At 36.0% G+C, this 20087-nt stretch overlaps 1 protein-coding gene across 1 annotated transcript; it reads right to left on the bottom strand.

The window, feature by feature from the left end:
• Window positions 1-11653: 11653 nt before the first annotated feature.
• LOC144969690 (uncharacterized) lies at window positions 11654-17161 on the bottom strand. Its single transcript, XM_078908841.1, has 2 exons — window positions 17041-17161; window positions 11654-13698 (listed from the first exon to the last, which is right to left on the bottom strand). The coding sequence occupies exon 2, from the start codon at window positions 13681-13683 to the stop codon at window positions 13228-13230; it is 456 nt and encodes a 151-aa protein (XP_078764967.1). The 5' UTR covers window positions 13684-13698; window positions 17041-17161; the 3' UTR covers window positions 11654-13227.
• Window positions 17162-20087: the final 2926 nt, after the last annotated feature.

Raw genomic sequence — 20087 nt, 5'->3', positions numbered from 1 at the left:
CTTGAATGGTACGGCATCCTGACCATGAGAGTACGCTCCACCTCCTTTCCTGAATGTTTGCCTAATATTGGAGCTTACATAAATTCACGCTGTCTCGATCGTTTCTATTATAAAAGCATTCTTTAGGGTTTTATCTCACGACCCTAAGTAGTGTTGATAGAGACTCAAGATATATATTTCACTCAAAACTACTTATTTTATGGAACAGTGGATGCCGTCGACCAAAGAACGTCCTTCTGACGGCCGTCGACCAAAGAACGTCCTTCTGACGGCCGTCGACCATATAATGTCCCACTGACGGCCGTCGACCATATAACGTCCCTCTGTCGGCCGTCGACCATATACGTCCTTTGACGCCGTCGACTAACGTCCTGTCGGCCGTCGACCATATAACGTCCCTCTGTCGGCCGTCGACCATATAACGTCCCTTTGACGGCCGTCGACCATATAACGTCCCTCTGACGGCCGTCGACCATATAACGTCCCTCTGACGGCCGTCGACCATATAACGTCCCTCTGACGGCCGTCGACCAAAGAACGTCCCTCTGACGGCCGTCGACCAAAGAACGTCCCTCTGACGGTCGTCGACCAAAGAATGTCGTTCGTTCGTTTCATCAGCAATAAAAATGGTCGTTCGTTCCATCAGCAATAAAAATGTTCGTTCGTTCTATCAGCAATAAAAATGGTCGTTCGTTCCATCAGCAATAAAAATGTTGAATATTTCATATGGTACAGCAAAACCAAGGATTGATGCGTTCACTGACTGACTGATTAATTTATTTAATGTTAAATTAATTGACCAATTGATAATGATGATAATATTATTTGGTGTCGAGTTGCCACAAATGTAACGATTTGAAAATGAAATGAATATGTTTATGTTATGAATATCGCACGCGTGAAAGAAAGAGAGGAAGAGAGAGAGAGAGAGAGAGAGAGAGAGAGAGAGAGAGAGAGAGAGAGAGAGAGAGAGAATAAGTAGGAGTCAAATATCTGTTCAATGTTATAGTTATTATATAAAGTTATAACAAGTGTAACTAAATGACAAATTGCCATATTTATGGACAATAAAGATCTATTATTATTATTATTATTATATTATTATTTATTATTATTATTATTATTATTATTATTATTATTATTATATTATTATTATTATATTATGTCCTTCCGACGGCCGTCGACCAAAGAACATCCCGCTAGCGGCCGTCGACCGTAGAACATCCCTCTGGCGGCCAGGTGAAGGACATCGGAGAAGTCAGGGTTCATCTTCCCATCGCCGCGAAAATGTTTAATCTCTATTGTCTTCTGGTCCTTTCATTTTTGTCTATGGGGTACCAACAATGCAACCTTTCATTACAACCCAATCATCAATTAGAATTTTAATTGGTTTGTATGTCTAATGAATGATTCATTACGTGTTGGTTTCAATTCAAATACAGTGCCAAAATTAACGAATTGGGTATTAAGAACGCAGACACTGAAGCTCATTTTTATATATTTAACATGTACTATTCATTGGCCACAAAAACAGAACCACCTTTATTCAAAAATTCAGAAAATGTTCAGAATTATATAAATGGTAACTATTGAGTGTCTTTTGTCACGGTTTATAATCTCATGAATGATATCAAAGCCTGTTTTGAATTAACGATATCAAAGCCTGTTTTGAATCTCGTTAAAACACACATCAATGAATGTTTTGAAAAAGGAGGGGAAAATGCATAAAAAGACGATGTGTTTGCTATGCTCTTTATTTCACAATAGAAAGATTTCAAAGGAGATATTGTAGATGATAAATTGAACCCTGTGGAAATATAAATAATTGACATTTATATTTTTGAACCACGTTGCATTCAAAACCTACACAAAAATAATCCAAACTATCTTCATAATTAGTGAATAGAGAATAGATTTAAGAAAAATATACACGATTTAAAATGAATAGTATGGAATGTACTAAATTTAACTTGATCGAGTGGTAGAACTCCCGTCCTATTAATAATTGAACCGGTATCAATCGGAGTCCAAATTTTCTAACCCCCCCCCCCACTTCCCCCAGCTATATTTCCCTAGCAGTAATCGGGTTGTTGAACCGGTTGTATCTTGCGGAAAGTATCTTATAATAGAATATTGTCATATCAGACGGGTAAAAAAATAATTGACGCAATTGGATTCAGTAGGCTGATGTCACACCGCCCGGCAACGGCGGCCATCTTGGTTCTAAACAAAGAAAATCATTACTTTTTATTCTTCATGCTGGCTAGAACTTTTCATATGTCTTGTGATCATAATGTGTAACAGTCAAAACATGATCAAATTTATGTTTTTTTCTCCTCTGGATACGCTTTTATGCTCGCCGGAGAAATATTTCATAAGGGCGTCCGCCATTGTTCCGATAGTTTAGAGCCAGTTACTAAGTTACCATGCGTCATTACGAGGGAAGTGACGTTACGACTGTTGAAGAGTATTGACGTTTCAAGGAAGTAACCACAAACACAGAAAATATGTATTCGCGATTTTTAAAAAATAAGGTATCTCACGTCTGACGAGCTTGGAGAACGACAAAGTAACCGGGTAAAATATATAGATCTTTTTTTAACCAAACTACTTTTAGTAAAACCATGTGACCACAATGTAGGCTACCTCGAAACGTGTGAATTACGCGAAGTCCCATGTTTGAAAAGTGTTGCCATTTAACCCGATCGATCGATATTTTAGAGACAAGTTTTCTGGCCAAATTTTGACAAACGAGTGTTTCCAGAGTACGGCAGATAACAAGGTAAAGAGGCATTTCCAACTGGAATCCGCCATGCGCATTGTCACAGCTTGTAAATCACTATTGCAGAACAAGACCGGTAATTTGGTTGATTGCAGAATGAACAGGTTTAGAAGCATTAATTCCAGACATAGAGTATTGATGCTATACGTTTAGGTAAAATGCCCACAATATCCACGAGCTGGATTTAACTTACCAACACACAAAACGGTGTGTAACATTAAGTGTATTTAGTCTGATTGATAAGTGTTAAGTAAGAACTATCATTAAAATGGCTGATGGCTGTCTAAAAGCAATAACAAAGAGTTGAGTGACGTCAATTTCGTTCCATCTATGGGTCACGGTGGCAGAACATTGGTTAATGATTAATGGATGTTAAAAGCTTTTATCTAAATTGAAAAACAGAACCTAACAAAACAAAACAAATACGCATTCTAGTGGTGATTAATGATGGCACTAAGTGATATTGACTTTAATTAAAGAGATAGTCTATGATTTTGGTCAAAACTTGTAATGTTAAAAGATAAGAAAAAGAGAAAAAGTATAATCATGAACATTTATGTAGCTCATTTCCTGGGATAAACCATGTTCAATGCACTTCACAAAGTGTTATTTATTCCACCGCAGGCCAGATTAAACCATATTTCCAATTCATAAATGTCACAGTAAAGATTGTTCACAATTATCTTATTAAATTTTATTTTATTAAGAACTGAATTCATCTCACTCCAGTTATATTTCGGTAGGCTTAGATAAACTTTACCTTCTAATATTAGATCGTCTTTCCTTTTATAGCCTTCCCTCGAATTAATTTCTAATTAGTGAATACTTTTCGTTCTACATTCTGTCACGTAGCCATTTATTATAAAAGCTGATAGGTCTAATATTCTACACTCACTTTCTCTCCACAATCTATGCCGGACGGCCAGTCGCTCTATTCCTATATATATACTGGAAGATTTTTATCTTTTGGGACTTTGTAGATATTATATCTACACCATTAAGACGCCGGAGCTTTTAACTTTGATTGTATAATCTTCAAGGATCAAACCCAAGCCCGCTGTCAAAGGACTACACAATAACTTCTTACCAGTTGCCTGGAAGTGGAATTTTACGAGTCCAATCCTGTTATTAGAGGAATAGATCATCCAAGCCCATCAACTGCCTGGAAACGTAAACTTATGAACCTGACATATTATCATAAGTTACGTAAAATATTCATATCTCTATTTGTAACTGCCACGATCACTGTTTATCTCTTTTAATTAAATTTCATCATTATTTTTATTTCATTGTAAACAAATCGTTAATTGTTTTTCATTTATAGTAACTAGTAAATTCTGGGGCCTCATTCTACATAGATCTTTATGCATAGTCGAGTAGCTCTTTACTCACTTGAGACCATGACATTTTGGAGGGGACACATATAAAGAATTGAATTTATTTAGTTACTTATATCTATTTCATCTAACCTTAAAGTTTAAATTGTAAAACTCTTAATTGCCCCACTTGATCATATTTTAATTGAACTCCCTATTTACAGGATTAATTTTTTTTTCTTTTTCATTTCTTCATTTAAATGGAATAGCAATTTATCCATTCATTCTTTCATTCAAATTGAATAGCATTTTATTGATTCATTCCTTCATTCATTTATTCATTTATAAATTATTCATTCATTCATTGTTCATTCATTTATTCATTCATTCATTCATTCATCCATTCATTCGTTTATTCACTAATTTATCCAATCATTCATACATATATTCCTCCATTCATTCTTTCATTCATACATTATCCATTCATTCATTCATCTATTCACTCAGTTTTTCATTCATTCATTCATTCCTTGTCCACTTTGTTATTATATCACTCATTTCATTTTGTTGTTTGCCTCATTCATGAATTGTTTTCAATATGTTTACATTCCATAACGATTCATTCACCTATCATCCAATCACTCAGTGTTGTGAACACATTTTGTAACTATTGTAAATCTTACGATATTTTATTGTTTTGTATTTCAGACATCACTGTTAAACACTCTTCAATGCCTAATTACAATTGTTGAACAACCATTGAACAAGAGAGAGGTCCCAGCCACGAACTGAGTTGGTAGATATATCCTTCATTATTCTCTTTTACATGAGTTGGGCATCACATAGTAACCATAGACATCGTGATTTGTTTTGCATAGTGATTTGTTTTAAATGCATTTTTGGCATATTACTGTTACCGAAAACCACTTATATATTATGTTCTGAAAAGTGAGTCTTTAAAAACTAAATAATAATAAAAGGAGTCTACTAGCCGTCGTGTTATATTTAGTGATAGATAACTTGGGATTACTTTGGCATCCTATTATTGTTATCACACTCTAGTATATTAGCGTCATTGCGAATAATTGTACACAAACTAACGACGAGTCACACACATTGGTGATACATTTTTCGTAGTAACATAGTTTAGAGTACACGCGATTGACACATTGTTATTGACACAAGTCATAATAACTGCGCATTGTATTGACACATTGCTTTATAAGATATAACGATAAAAGGCATCAAATTCAACATACATAATAAGTTGAAATAAGAGAGAGAGAGATTTCTAAAAATAGAACAGTTCATTCCAGTAAGTGTAAATAAATAAAACAGTAACAGTATCCTGTCAATATAATATATATAAAATATCGTAACTAATTTATTGCAACATGGAAGCATATAAAAGATACTTAAGTCTCGCAAAGGACTTAGAAATACCCCAGGAAAGAATATTTTCATGGTGCGAAGAGAAAGTAAAAGAAGAAAAGAAACATGAAGAAAGAATTCGTAGAGAAGAAAATGAAGAAAGAATTCGTAAAGAAGAAAAAGAACACGAAGAAAGAATTCGTAGAGAAGAAAATGAAGAAAGAATTCGTAGAGAAGAAAATGAAGAAAGAATTCGTAGAGAAGAAAATGAAGAAAGAATACGTAGAGAAGAACGAGAAGAAAGAGTCCAAGAAAGGGAACTAAAAAGACAAATAGCTTTAGCAGAAGAAGAAACCAAAAGGACCCAAATGATGCTGGAAATTGAAAAAACAAAAACCGGTCATGAAAGAAAACATAATAATAGTGATGAATTTTTCGTGAAACTTCCACGCATGCCAACATACGATGAACGCTCAGACTGTTTAGAATCCTTCTTACACCGATTCGAAGTTCAGGCTAAAGGTTATCGTTGGCCAGAAAGCAAATGGGCCACAGCCTTGATTAACTGCTTATCTGGAGAACCGCTAAAAGTTTTCTATACCTTAACAACTGAAGATGCAGATGACTATGGAAAAATTAAAGACGCTCTACTAAAAAGATTTAGATTAACGGAAGATGGTTACCAGGAAAGGTTTCACACTGCAAAACCGGAAAGTGGAGAAGACTTTAATACATTCGTGAACCGAATTACTCAATTTCTAAATCGGTGGCTTGAGTTGGCAAACGTAAAACAAGACGACTTTGCAGGCCTTTACTATCTCACGCTGAAGAATCGAATCTATCAAGCTTGCAACCCAGATTTAGTCGCATTCTTTAAAGAGAGAAAGCCAGAAAACTTGGACAAATTAAAAATCTACGCAGAAAACTTTAACAGCGCACATCCATTGACACCCCTTAGCAGAACATTGAAGGAACCATACTACGCTGCCGCTGCTCAGAGTCCAGGTACACCTAAAGTTCAGTACTCAAATAGAACGAGCCGATCAATCACTCGGAACACGCAAGTGAAACAGGATGACCATAGTAACAAACCATGGAACAAACAGTTCAATAGAGACCATAGCCGACCCTATCAAAACAAAACAAGAAATAGCACTGACAATAATACTGAGTATAAGAAAACCAACAAACCTATAATTAAATGTCAATATTGTGGAATGAAAGGCCACACAGCAGACAAATGTTACAAAATCGTGGGATATCCGAAAGAAACTGCAAATGCATCACTCCAAACCAGTGTAAATAATCAGACACGAGTAATGTCAGGAGAAAATATAAATGTCTATTGCGTGAAAGGTATGTCACTTTTAACACAAACTCACAAATCAGGATCGCTATTTTTTTGTGAAGGCAAAGCTAATGGAACTGATTGCAAAATATTGAGAGACACAGGATGCAGTACAGTAGGAATAAAAGCATCTTTGATCAATGACGAAGACAAAACTGGAAAAAGGGTACAATGCATCACATTCAGTGGCACAGTCGAAACCTTTGAAACAGCTAACGTGTACATAGAAACCCCATACTATACAGGAATAGTGGAATGCTGTATACTTCCCAACCCCGTCGCTGATGTTATTGTTGGCAATATAAAAGGTCTTAAAGACAACCCAACAGATGTAAAAGAATGGTCATTAACCCAAAAAACAGCTTGTCTAGCAGAAACAAGAAAGATGACTAAGACAACAGAGAAGCCAATGACTATTTCTCTTGAACCACAACAATTTGACAGGAACACGTTCATCGAAGAACAGAAAAAGGACCCGACTTTAACTTCATATTTCAATATCGCAAACAAAGGGACGAAATCAAAAGTTGAATACATCATTGAAAAAGATATTCTGTTCAGGTTACATAGGAAAAGAAACAAAATAGCTAAACAACTGGTCACGCCGAGTATTTACAGAAACAAAATCCTTGGAATAGCGCACGATTCAATAACTTCTGGACATCTTGGGAGCTCTTCCACATTGAAGAGAATATCCGAGAATTTCACATGGCCTGGAATTACTAAAGACGTCCGAGAATATGTGAAATCGTGTGACACATGCCAAAGAAGAGTCGCAAAAGGCAGAATACCGAGATTGCCATTAGAGACAACCCCAGTTATTGAAAAAGTTTTTCAAAAAGTTGCAATCGACATTATAGGCCCTTTAACAAAATCAGATAGAAACCATACACACATACTAACACTAGTCGATTACGCAACCAGGTGGCCAGAAGCGATAGCATTGAAATCAACTACATCGGATCACATAGCTGAAGCATTGATGACAATTTTTACTAGAATAGGCATACCAAATGAGATACTGTCGGACAATGGACCCCAATTTACATCACATATGATGCATGAAACCATGAAACTCATGGAATCCAACACTCATTCACAACTCCCTACCACCCCCAAGCAAATGGTCTTTGTGAAAGATTTAATGGCACTCTAAAGAATATGTTAAGAAAAGTGTCAGCAGAAAAACCAGATGATTGGGACAGATACTTACCAGCAATCCTATTTGCATATAGAGAAATACCCCAAGAATCTACAGGCTACTCCCCATTTGAGTTGATGTATGGACGATCACCTCGCGGCCCGATCAATATAGTAGCCGACATTTGTAAAGGGAATGAGGAGGACAATAACGAAATTATGTTTGCTTACGAATATGTAAGAAACCTGAAAGACAGAATAGAGGACACGTGTAAGCTAGCACAGGAATCCGTCACTAAAAAAGCAGAGAAATACAAGGAATACTCCGATAGAAAAAGCAAGTCAAGAAAATTTGAGATTGGTGACAAAGTACTAATACTCTTACCCGATGACTCGAGTAAACTTTTAGCTACATGGAAAGGACCATTCAAAATAACAGCAGTAAAATCTAATGTTAATTACGAGATTCAAATTAACAACACAACAAAGACATTCCATGCAAACATGCTAAAAAAGTATTTTGATAGAGACACAGTGTCGCAACCTATGTTTACTAATATCGAAGCTTCAAATGCAGGATCAATCATACCGTTGGTCATGGGACACAGACACCCGAGACAGAAAAACAAACAAAAATCGCACAATTGCAACCACCTAAGACAAAAAAAGAAGTACGCAAAGTACTTGGGCTCCTAAATTTTTACAGGAAATACATTTACAACTTCGCGCACATCGCGACACCGCTAACAAATCTGACAAAGAATGGGTCACCGAACAAAATTGTTTGGACAGAAGCGTGTCAGAATAGCTTTAACCAATTAAAGGCATTACTCTGTTCAGAACCAATTCTTAAATTACCCGACATATCAAAAGAATTTGTTGTAAGAACTGACGCGTCTGATAAGGCATCGCAGGTGTACTATTACAGGAACATGAGGGAACTCTAATGCCTTGCTTATATGCAAGCAGAAAATTATTGGACAGAGAATCACGATACTCTGTAATAGAGCGTGAAGGACTGGCCATCGTCTTTGCTTTAAAGACATTCAGCAGATATCTACTGCTAAAAGAGTTTGTGGTCGAAACGGACCATAAACCACTCACGTACATAAGAAATAACAAAATGAATAATAGTAGAGTACTAAGGTGGAGTCTATTTTTGCAAAATTACACTTTCAGTATCTCTCACATACCAGGCTGTGAAAATATTCACGCCGACCTACTTTCTCGATTAGTATAAACACGTGAGAAGGGTATAACTTAACCTCCCATGCATACTGTTAGTTACCTCGCAAATTATGCCAAATCAGAACGCACAATTTCGATAATTTTATTTGTAAACATGATGACCCAACTTAATGTAACATTGAGTATTGTTTGGATATATATACCATACCCATTCATGATTTGGGAAATCTTCTCTTTACTATTATTGTTATGAATTTTCACTCATTTATGATTAATAATTGAAATGTCAATATTCCATTTACATTTTCATTCATTTCATTCGGTAAATTACCTTCATATCATCGACTTAAATCATGCTTCATTGCCGTCACTATTGTTTATCACAATGATTTGTAATCACATTGCCATCATGTTGTTCATCACAATGATTTGTAATCACAATCTTTCATTGTTATTGTCACCCATTCATATACCTACGTTAATATAAACATTTCCATGTCTAGTTAATAAATAATTTAATTGTAGCACAAATCATAACAATGGATTAATGCTAGAGTATCATGATAGTAAATTTACTTCCGTTTGTAAAATCTATCTTTCCCATAATGGTTAAAGAGTATATTTTAAACGTGGGTGGGGGGTGTCACAGTAAAGATTGTTCACAATTATCTTATTAAATTTTATTTTATTAAGAACTGAATTCATCTCACTCCAGTTATATTTCGGTAGGCTTAGATAAACTTTACCTTCTAATATTAGATCGTCTTTCCTTTTATAGCCTTCCCTCGAATTAATTTCTAATTAGTGAATACTTTTCGTTCTACATTCTGTCACGTAGCCATTTATTATAAAAGCTGATAGGTCTAATATTCTACACTCACTTTCTCTCCACAATCTATGCCGGACGGCCAGTCGCTCTATTCCTATATATATACTGGAAGATTTTTATCTTTTGGGACTTTGTAGATATTATATCTACACCATTAAGACGCCGGAGCTTTTAACTTTGATTGTATAATCTTCAAGGATCAAACCCAAGCCCGCTGTCAAAGGACTACACAATAACTTCTTACCAGTTGCCTGGAAGTGGAATTTTACGAGTCCAATCCTGTTATTAGAGGAATAGATCATCCAAGCCCATCAACTGCCTGGAAACGTAAACTTATGAACCTGACATATTATCATAAGTTACGTAAAATATTCATATCTCTATTTGTAACTGCCACGATCACTGTTTATCTCTTTTAATTAAATTTCATCATTATTTTTATTTCATTGTAAACAAATCGTTAATTGTTTTTCATTTATAGTAACTAGTAAATTCTGGGGCCTCATTCTACATAGATCTTTATGCATAGTCGAGTAGCTCTTTACTCACTTGAGACCATGACATTTTGGAGGGGACACATATAAAGAATTGAATTTATTTAGTTACTTATATCTATTTCATCTAACCTTAAAGTTTAAATTGTAAAACTCTTAATTGCCCCACTTGATCATATTTTAATTGAACTCCCTATTTACAGGATTAATTTTTTTTTCTTTTTCATTTCTTCATTTAAATGGAATAGCAATTTATCCATTCATTCTTTCATTCAAATTGAATAGCATTTTATTGATTCATTCCTTCATTCATTTATTCATTTATAAATTATTCATTCATTCATTGTTCATTCATTTATTCATTCATTCATTCATTCATCCATTCATTCGTTTATTCACTAATTTATCCAATCATTCATACATATATTCCTCCATTCATTCTTTCATTCATACATTATCCATTCATTCATTCATCTATTCACTCAGTTTTTCATTCATTCATTCATTCCTTGTCCACTTTGTTATTATATCACTCATTTCATTTTGTTGTTTGCCTCATTCATGAATTGTTTTCAATATGTTTACATTCCATAACGATTCATTCACCTATCATCCAATCACTCAGTGTTGTGAACACATTTTGTAACTATTGTAAATCTTACGATATTTTATTGTTTTGTATTTCAGACATCACTGTTAAACACTCTTCAATGCCTAATTACAATTGTTGAACAACCATTGAACAAGAGAGAGGTCCCAGCCACGAATTTCATCATTATTTTTATTTCATTGTAAACAAATCGTTAATTGTTTTTCATTTATAGTAACTAGTAAATTCTGGGGCCTCATTCTACATAGATCTTGAGACCATGACAATAAAGTACTAATTGTCTGTTAGGTGTACTTTTTTTTACTAACATCATCCGTCACTGCCTGCAACCAGCATTCACACCCGAGTCTGGTAAGGCAGTGTGTATAAAGTGGCTTACCCAAGGACAGAATATTCCAAGATTACTGTCATCCATCCAGCCACTGATCCCGCTTAATATTGCTTGACTTTTACGACAAGACGAGACACCGTACCGCTAAGTCACCAAGCCGCACACGTGCACACACAAACACACACACACACACACACACACACATACACCATATAGATAGAACGAAGTTTGACGTCACTCGGGTCTTTGTTATTGTTTTTTGCCATCCGCGTTTATGAGTAATTCTCACTTATCCAGACTATAAAAGTTCATGGCTACACAGAGCTCTGTGTGTTCGTCCGTTATACTTCTGGATGGCAATGTTGTGAGCTTCTAAGCCAAGCGCATACTATCTATATAACGGTATTCGACCCAATAAAACAGATTCAGAAAATTGAGTTTAACCAGTTAACTGCCGTACTCTTCTTTGAACTAGACCTACGTAAGTGTCAAATATTATAATTCAACCCGTGTTTTGTTTTCTTTTTAACCATGCCGTACTCTGGAAAAACTTGGATTAAAAATTGGCCAGAAATCTCGTCCTTTAAATATCGATTGATTCAAATGACCCCCATCAAGGCAAAAACTCTCATCATCATCATCATCATCATCATCATCATCATCATCATCATCATCATCATCATCATCATTATCACAGTGTTGTTTTCACAAAGGTGATTGGATTGCAATCAACGACAATTGACTGTCTGACTGACCACGTGTCAGATGATCAACCAATCAACGAATAGGGAAGAAAAGTTGTGACGTCATACTTTCTATTTTTCTGGTTCCAAAATCCTTGTTACGTAACAGTCCTTCGGAGTACTGATAATGAATAGGTTGCTTATTGGTTATAAGGTGCCATGGCTATTTAGTAGCCTAGGCAGATTCTAAGGATTAATTGACGTAAGATAGCGAGATGGATGATATTTATTGACGACCAGCATAGACTAAACAAAAAGATGCCATCACTCTGAAACCAGAAGATCATTTGCACAAGGTATTTATTCAGTCCTCCGACAGAGTGGTTTTACACTTCTAAAGAAGCCAGTTTTTTTGACATCACACTTTTGTTCCCTTGGAGACCTTTGTCATCTTATTTAAATCGAGATACTTTTCTGGTGCCACATAGAAATATCTTTTTGAAATCCTCTTTGTACCGAGAACTCATGTTATAATAGATGAAAATGGTAGAACTTGAATTGATGGTCTGTAGCAAAATGACGGCATAATAAAAGAGAATTTTGGTATCACTGTGAAAATGTACGTTTATTTTCAATACAAGATCAAATGCTACTGTATAAGGAACACACGGGATGTAACACAATGTGAATACCAGTGAGATGGCAACAACCATACGAAGAAGCTTCATCTCCTTCTTACGCTTTGGATTAATTTGTGTCACAGATCCAGCGTTTGGGCCAACACTTGTTTCACTTCTAAAATCCGAGTCAATATCCAATTGACTACCTGAAGCACTGACAGTTCGTACCGTTGACAATTGTGAAATGCTTGTAGACTTTCTAAATTTTTGAGATAATCGGAGGCTCCAAAAGATTATTATATTGCATATGATAACAATAAATATTGACAGAAATCGCAGGGCAATGGGGCTGAGGACTTCAGCAACAGAAACGATATTGGAGGGAATGAAATTAGTCACGTATAATCCAATGAATGATGTATTTGTTTTAGGATGTGTTGCCCAATCTAAGCGGAAATAAAGAATGAACGGCAATTCAATGATAATTGTGCCGACGTATATACTAATTACAGCAGCTAAGCATGCAGTCGGTGTGAAAATTGACTTGACGCGGAAGGGAAAGCGAATGCAAACGACTCTCTCTCTAAAGTTATCAAAGATGTAAGCCAACACGTTATCTGGAAAAACGTACCAATCTTGTAATCCAAAAATGTTGCTATGCTATACGCTGTAGACATATGACCATCAGAGAAATGGACGAAGTACATGAATAAAATGCTTACAAATGATATCAAACAGGAGAAGAAATCAGACAGTGAAATTCCTGCCATTTGCACTGCAGAGCTGCTTGATAAAATACCTTGACGATAAAAGACGACGAAATTTATCGCATTTGAGATCACTCCAAATCCAGCAACGATTCCTGTTGCAACCATGTAGATGCACAGCTCAAAGATGAAAAAGTTTTCTTTACTGAATGGAGCTGGCACGGGCTCTTCTTGTTGCTCTTGTCCGGTGTTAATTAGATCCATCTCGTGTCTTCCAGTCTGAAATTATACAAAATATATCACGTTAAACATATACAGAATTAATGGCATTCGCGTTTTGTTTTGTTATCCCAAAGATGAAACTTCTATGGAGCGAGATGACCGAACGAATTAGACATTGCACTAAAAGTAGGGGGAATTAGGTCCAAAAACCCCTTAAAATAGGATTGAAAGCATGAAAGTTATATAATATGAGCATGTACAATCCTAGTTTTTGCTATAGAACCAATCCGAGATGTCAGTATTAGCTGAGATACAAGCTATTTAAATTTGAAAATTTTGAAATGGGCGACAAAATGTTCGTTCATTCTCGCGAGCCAATGTTGTTTTATGTCATCCTTGGATTCCCATTGGTGACTCTTTTTAGCGTTGAACAGGTCGTTTCCTTAATTAAACCCTCTCTGATTAAACGTTCGATTAATTGAATGTCCAAATTGTTTACATTGTATTTTCGTCAATCTCATTCAATTTTGTTAGTTTTAATGGACTTCTGCCAAACAAAATTATATAATATGACCTTTTTGTGATTCTGATTTAGTGAGTATAATTGATTGCACAGACGGCCAGACGAACAGACGAGCAAAACACAGCTCGATAAATGCCAGCAACCGGTGTTGATTCAGTTTTCCTTCTCCCCTCCCCTTATTTTTTTTTCTGTACAAAAATACTATGGGAATTATTTTACTTGTTATATAACTGATTCAATCGAACTTGATTAAAACAATGATTTGATAGCAGTAGGAAGACGGCATGCCGATACAATTATATTAGAATGTCATAATCATCAACATTATCATAACCATCATCATCATCATCATCATCATCATCATCATCATCATCATTACATCATTATCCTCATCATAACCATCAACATCATCAATCATAATGATGCAGTGTTACGTCAATTCAGAAAAGTGAGTGGAGCAGGCATTTATGTTGGTAACAACAAGAGATGAAGTGAGTAGGAACGTGCCAATAGAGACAATAGAGAATACATCTTTTTCGCGGCGGTGATGGGGGTTTGAACCCGCGACCTTATTAGTACGACAACTCCGCCTGGCCGCTAGAGCGTGACTTTACTGTATGAGCTATCCACGATCCCCCAAAAAAGATCGTCTCTAACGTGCTCTGATCACTGGAATATTGCAACAAATTATACAACGAACCACCATTATATCTCATTTAAACCCGATGGTTGAAAACCACAATTTGAGATAACAGTAGTGATTAAATGTCAAGATTTCAAAAGCATCATTATTGAAAATGTCATAAACGCCCCTCGTCTGATCTTGTGAAACAAATTAAACAAACGGCTGATGATAAAATTCAACAGCACATTGTTAAATACGTTTAATTTTCATGTAAAAAAAAAGAAGACCGGAACAAAATTTGTTGCTTTTTTGTTGTTGTTGTTGTTGTTGTTGTCATATTCGGGTTTAAAATGAGTTCATGTTTGTCTCTGTCGAAAAGAATTTAGAAAAGTGTCATATAGGTTGTATATGTTGTCTCGTATTATGTTAAGTTTTGCTATTGACTTGGGAAGCATAGAAAGCGCTTTGAGTGCACAGTGGATATGGCGCTGTATAAAAGTTAAAGATGTTATTATTATTCGAGTAGGTCTCGGAGACAGATTTTCTAAAACACAATCAAATGATTTAAGAGGGAAAATGTCATTTTGAGAAATGGAGGACAGTCTTTACTTCAGCCAAATACACATGGGCACATCCAAATGACTCCCTCACGGGAAAGGACATCAACGAGGATCAGGGCAAAACCTCATTCTCTAGAAAGGGTTATTCGAGATATGTGGGCAGTTATTTCCAGAACCCCCCCCCCCCCCCCAATCAAACGTCTCGAAGAGGAAGGCTTGATAACGTTTTGTGACAGGGCGCCACATCATGTATGCAACCCTTGGGCATACGGCCAAACATGTTGGATTGATGCGGTCATTGACAGTGGCTTATACGGAGTTGTATAGAGGTATAGAGGTAGTAGGTATAGAGTCCAGTTCTTTTGAACTCATTAAGGGGGGGGGGGTGGAGAGACACGAAAGGGTCATTTTTTAAAATTTGATGAAATATCCTAAATAAACTTCTATGCACAGTCATAATGTATATGTTTGGGAAAGATGATTGCATATAATTTTTTTCGAAAAAAGTTGTCCGTTGCTATGGAAACGACGCCATATTGGAAAATAAACTACAAATCTTAAAAAGTCAAAGGCTTTTTTGTTTATCAACCCATTGCCATAATATTTTGGCCAGAGGTAGAAAAAAGGAAAATAAAGAGGCTCTAGAGGCCCGATTTTTAATTTTTTTAATTAGAAACTTTAAAAATTAAGTTCAAATTATTACTCGATTACCCTTGAAAATTATTAACCATACTATGGGTCACAAAATATGTTATTTTGAGTAGAAAAAAAACTGAAGATGAAGTTCTCATGCAATGTATTATGCAGACAAATGGTCACATGAATACATCCCACCAAAATCTAATTTTAGCAAACTGGGTCAAAATTCATCATTTTTAGTGTCGCCCCCCCCCCCCTTCTTAAGTGATAAATGTAAACCCAAGGGAAGCTTTCCTAAATGATCCTCGTGTTATGCGACTGAAAACTGGGTCTTTTTGTGTGGTTTTTTTTTTTTCTGTTCAATCGGGTTGAACAAATGCTCAAAATGATTTGTTTAAATGCAAATTAGGGGGCAGGCACAGATGTAAAATAAAAATATGAAAATGTATTTTTAAAAACTCCACGAAGGCCAGACACAGCTGAATGAAAAAAATATAAAATGATATTAAAGTATGTTGTCAAAGGGAAAAAAAAAGTATGGTAATTAAAATAGGAAAAGGGCTATACAAATGCGGTGTCAAATTTTCACTTCATGACAAGTTACATGTTTGAGACATTTTGACAAGAGATTCCGGTCAACTTAGCACGATGTTTCCGCAAAGCATACTCTAGAAATGATCCCTAAGAGACATTTTAACCAGTCGATATTCGACAATTTTTTTGTTTTTACATTGCTGAGTTTTTCTTTTCCTGCGTCTGTAATCATCCTGCAACCATCGCCAGATCCTTTAACCAGTTATCTGCCGTACCCTGGAAAAACGTAATTAAAAATTTGGTTTAAAAAAACTCTTCTTTCAAACTGTGATCAATTTAAATGACCTCATCTTGGTAAAAAAACCGACAAACCTGGGACTTCGCGAAGTAATTTAAATCGATCGATTTGAAGGACAAGTTTTCTGGCCAAATTTTAAAATACGTGTCTTTCCAGAGTTCGGCAATTAACTGGTTAAAAGTTTATTTCTATACTAAATAAAATGATTTGGAGAGCTTACCTGTGTCTTATGTCTCTTAAACTCTAAATTGTCTCGATGGCAGGGTAGCCTTGTTAGACTAAAGGATAACACGTTTCCTGGAAAACACAAAAACGACTGAGATTTGATTCCAACCAATGGTATCAAGTTATTATGTCGTCTTCATACGCCTCCAATTGTTTCTTTCTGCCTACCAGCTATATGACACGATATCATAATATACTACTTTTCAAAATATTTCTATCTCCCTGTATAGCCTATGTCTTTGAATTAACTGAAGGAAAAAGACGACAGGCAACACTGTAATCCTGGAATCAATTATCCGTCAAATTGCAATAATCCGCGACGTTAATAATGAGAGCAAACAGAATTTGATTGGACATTTCTTTTATAATGCATATTACACTCATACATCAATCTCTTTCATCCGCCCTCTCTCTCTCTCTCTCTCTCTCTCTCTCTCTCTCTCTCTCTCTCTCTCTCTCCCTCTCTCTCTCTCTCTCTCGCTTCTGCTAATTGTATATTTAAACAATCTTAAATATCACATTGACCCTGTACATCTCTACAGTTGGACCATCCTTATTTCATTTTTAATTGGGATTGATAATTTAAAAACAAAAACAAACACAAATTTAATCATTGTTTTTGAGCTAGCTCTCTCTCTCTCTCTCTCTCTCTCTCTCTCTCTCTCCTTCTCTCTCTCTCTTTTCTCTCTCTCTCTCTCTCTCTCTCTCTCTCGAAACGAGAGTTACCGACTGCAGCCAATACCAGATCTGATTATAATAATTTATAAGACGTGGTAGTAGATTTATGCTTGTGGAATTCTCTCATTTATTATGATCAATGATATATTTAGTACCGGACTAATGATTTTATAATTATTACATTATCGGTTGGTGGCTAAACGGTGTCAAATCTTCGGGTAGGGGAAAGGGGTGTGCTGGAAGCCTTATACGCTATTCCTCTCTCTGTTCCAGGCACTCTCAGAGGGTTTATATTCAGTCCACCATTTGATATTCTCAATCCAATTTGTTTTCTGATGTTACTTTTCCTTCTTGAGCCCTGCATAATTCTGCCTTACTATGAAAACAACAACAGCAACAACAACAATAGCAACAACAACAGCAACAACAACAACAGCAACACATGTTTAAAATGTTGTTAAGGAAATTCATCCAATCAATTAAAATGACCGTTAATATAACGTGTCCAAAACTCTCAAAGTCGGAACTTCCTTTGTGATGCAAGAATTATCATACACTAAAACAGTTTACAAAGTTATTAATCTTTAACACTGTATTCGCCAGTCTATTGTTCATTTTTATTCATAAAGAGTTTATCCTGCTTTATATGTATAGCGTGAAAAGGACAATAGTTTGCAATTCTTAGGATAGCACGCTAATCTATCGCAATGTACGATCGCTAGATCTAACAGAACCATTTACCCAATCACTAATGGGTGGACATATAGTGAGAAAAAAATAATCTCGACTGTACCCAAGACCGATCTTGGTCTCTTATCGTGTGAAGCGAGTGCTCTACCAACTGAACTATTGGGAACCCCTTTTATTCTTTTATTGACGAATATAAAATAGATGATAAATTCTTGACTCACTAAGTAATTGGAAGAAATAAACTACTGTGTAATCTATAAGCTAAACTTGAATCATCTTGATATAAATACTATGATGAGTTTAAAAAACAAACAAACAACAAACAAACAAACAAACAAAAAACCCCAACAAAACCTAGACCTAGATAATTTGGGTTTTTTTTATTCCAATGTGACTAAGTATATGTTCTACTGGAGATGAGCTAGAGGCTGGAATCTATTACTCAATTGCAGTTTGAACTCATTCTTTTCCCCCATCTTTAGCATTCACCTGGAATCCAGACCAGGGGGCAGCTTGGCTCAGCGGTACGGTCTTTGCTTCGTACCCAAAAGATATCAAATTCGACAATCTGCCTTGTTGTGTGGCCTTGAGCAAGTCACCTCGCCCTAGATTACTTTGCGGCGCTGTACTGCGGCTGGCTCCTGGGTTATGATATTAAAAAAAAAAAATTCCTATTATTCATCACCATTGGGAAATTTGTCTTCAGGGTCTATTCCAAGGGAAGACTGGAATAAACCAGGCCTCAGCCGCAGTGCAGCGTCGCAAAGTGAGCTACTGCGAGGTGATATGTTCAATGCCGCATAGCGCAGCAGGTGATCGAACTCAGTACCTTTCGTGTACAAAGCAAAGACCGTACCGCTAGTTGCCCCTCCAGTCTTTAGTTATTCCAGTCTTCCCTTGTTATAGACCTAAAGACAAACTTCCCCTTGGGGGTGAATAAAGCGAATTTTATTTTTTTCAATTTCTATTTAGAATCCACCTGAAGCTCTAAAAGTTGATGCTGAAAGAAATACTTAGGCCCTTCACCCACTGTTTGAGAGAATCTGGAATGACGGGATAATCCCAAAGGATTGGAAAATGGGACACCTCAGTAATTGTAATAATTATAGAGGAATCGCTCTTCTCTCTATCCCAGGAGATATTTTCAACGAACCGTATTATTCTAGAGAGAATAAAGAATGCAACAGGTGCTAAAACAGCGGGACAAACAGGCAGATTTACATACAACCACACATATATGGGTGTGTGTGTGTGTGTGTGTGTGTGTGTGTGTGTGTGTGTGTTTTAATTGAATAAAATGCAATTTGGGTTATCAAACCTGCAAGTAAGTATATGTCGATCCCAACTCAATTGATTGGTAGATACCCAATCCATGTTTTTCGTGCATTTTTTTATCTGCTACATTATAATTTAGATTATCGGCTTCGTGCATAAATCCACAGAGTTTCAGTATGATACCATATCCAGCAACTGATCTTTAAGAAAAATATTACCATATGCGTGGCTATGTGGTATGACACTTGCCTTCAAATCGGAAGTTTCTGGGTTCGAGTTCCGCTCTGAGCGGTGCATTGTTAAGTCCTTGGAAAATGCTATTGACTCAAATTTTCTCTCCGTACACGGGTGTTCCTGTCCGTTAACAACGCTGTGTTTGTCACACACAAAAATTGTAAT

Source organism: Berghia stephanieae, chromosome 3 (genome assembly GCF_034508935.2).
Source record: "Berghia stephanieae isolate SIO BIC M18660-M18661 chromosome 3, UCSD_Bste_1.3, whole genome shotgun sequence".
Classification (NCBI taxonomy): Eukaryota; Metazoa; Mollusca; class Gastropoda; order Nudibranchia; family Aeolidiidae; genus Berghia; species Berghia stephanieae.
Note: the sequence above shows the minus strand (reverse complement) of the source record. Positions and strands in the feature narration are given on the sequence as shown.

Bases quoted from the DNA above. Each gene is read 5' to 3' on its own strand.
- LOC144969690 (XM_078908841.1), bottom strand. From the start codon at position 13,683: ATGGATCTAATTAACACCGGACAAGAGCAACAAGAAGAGCCCGTGCCA.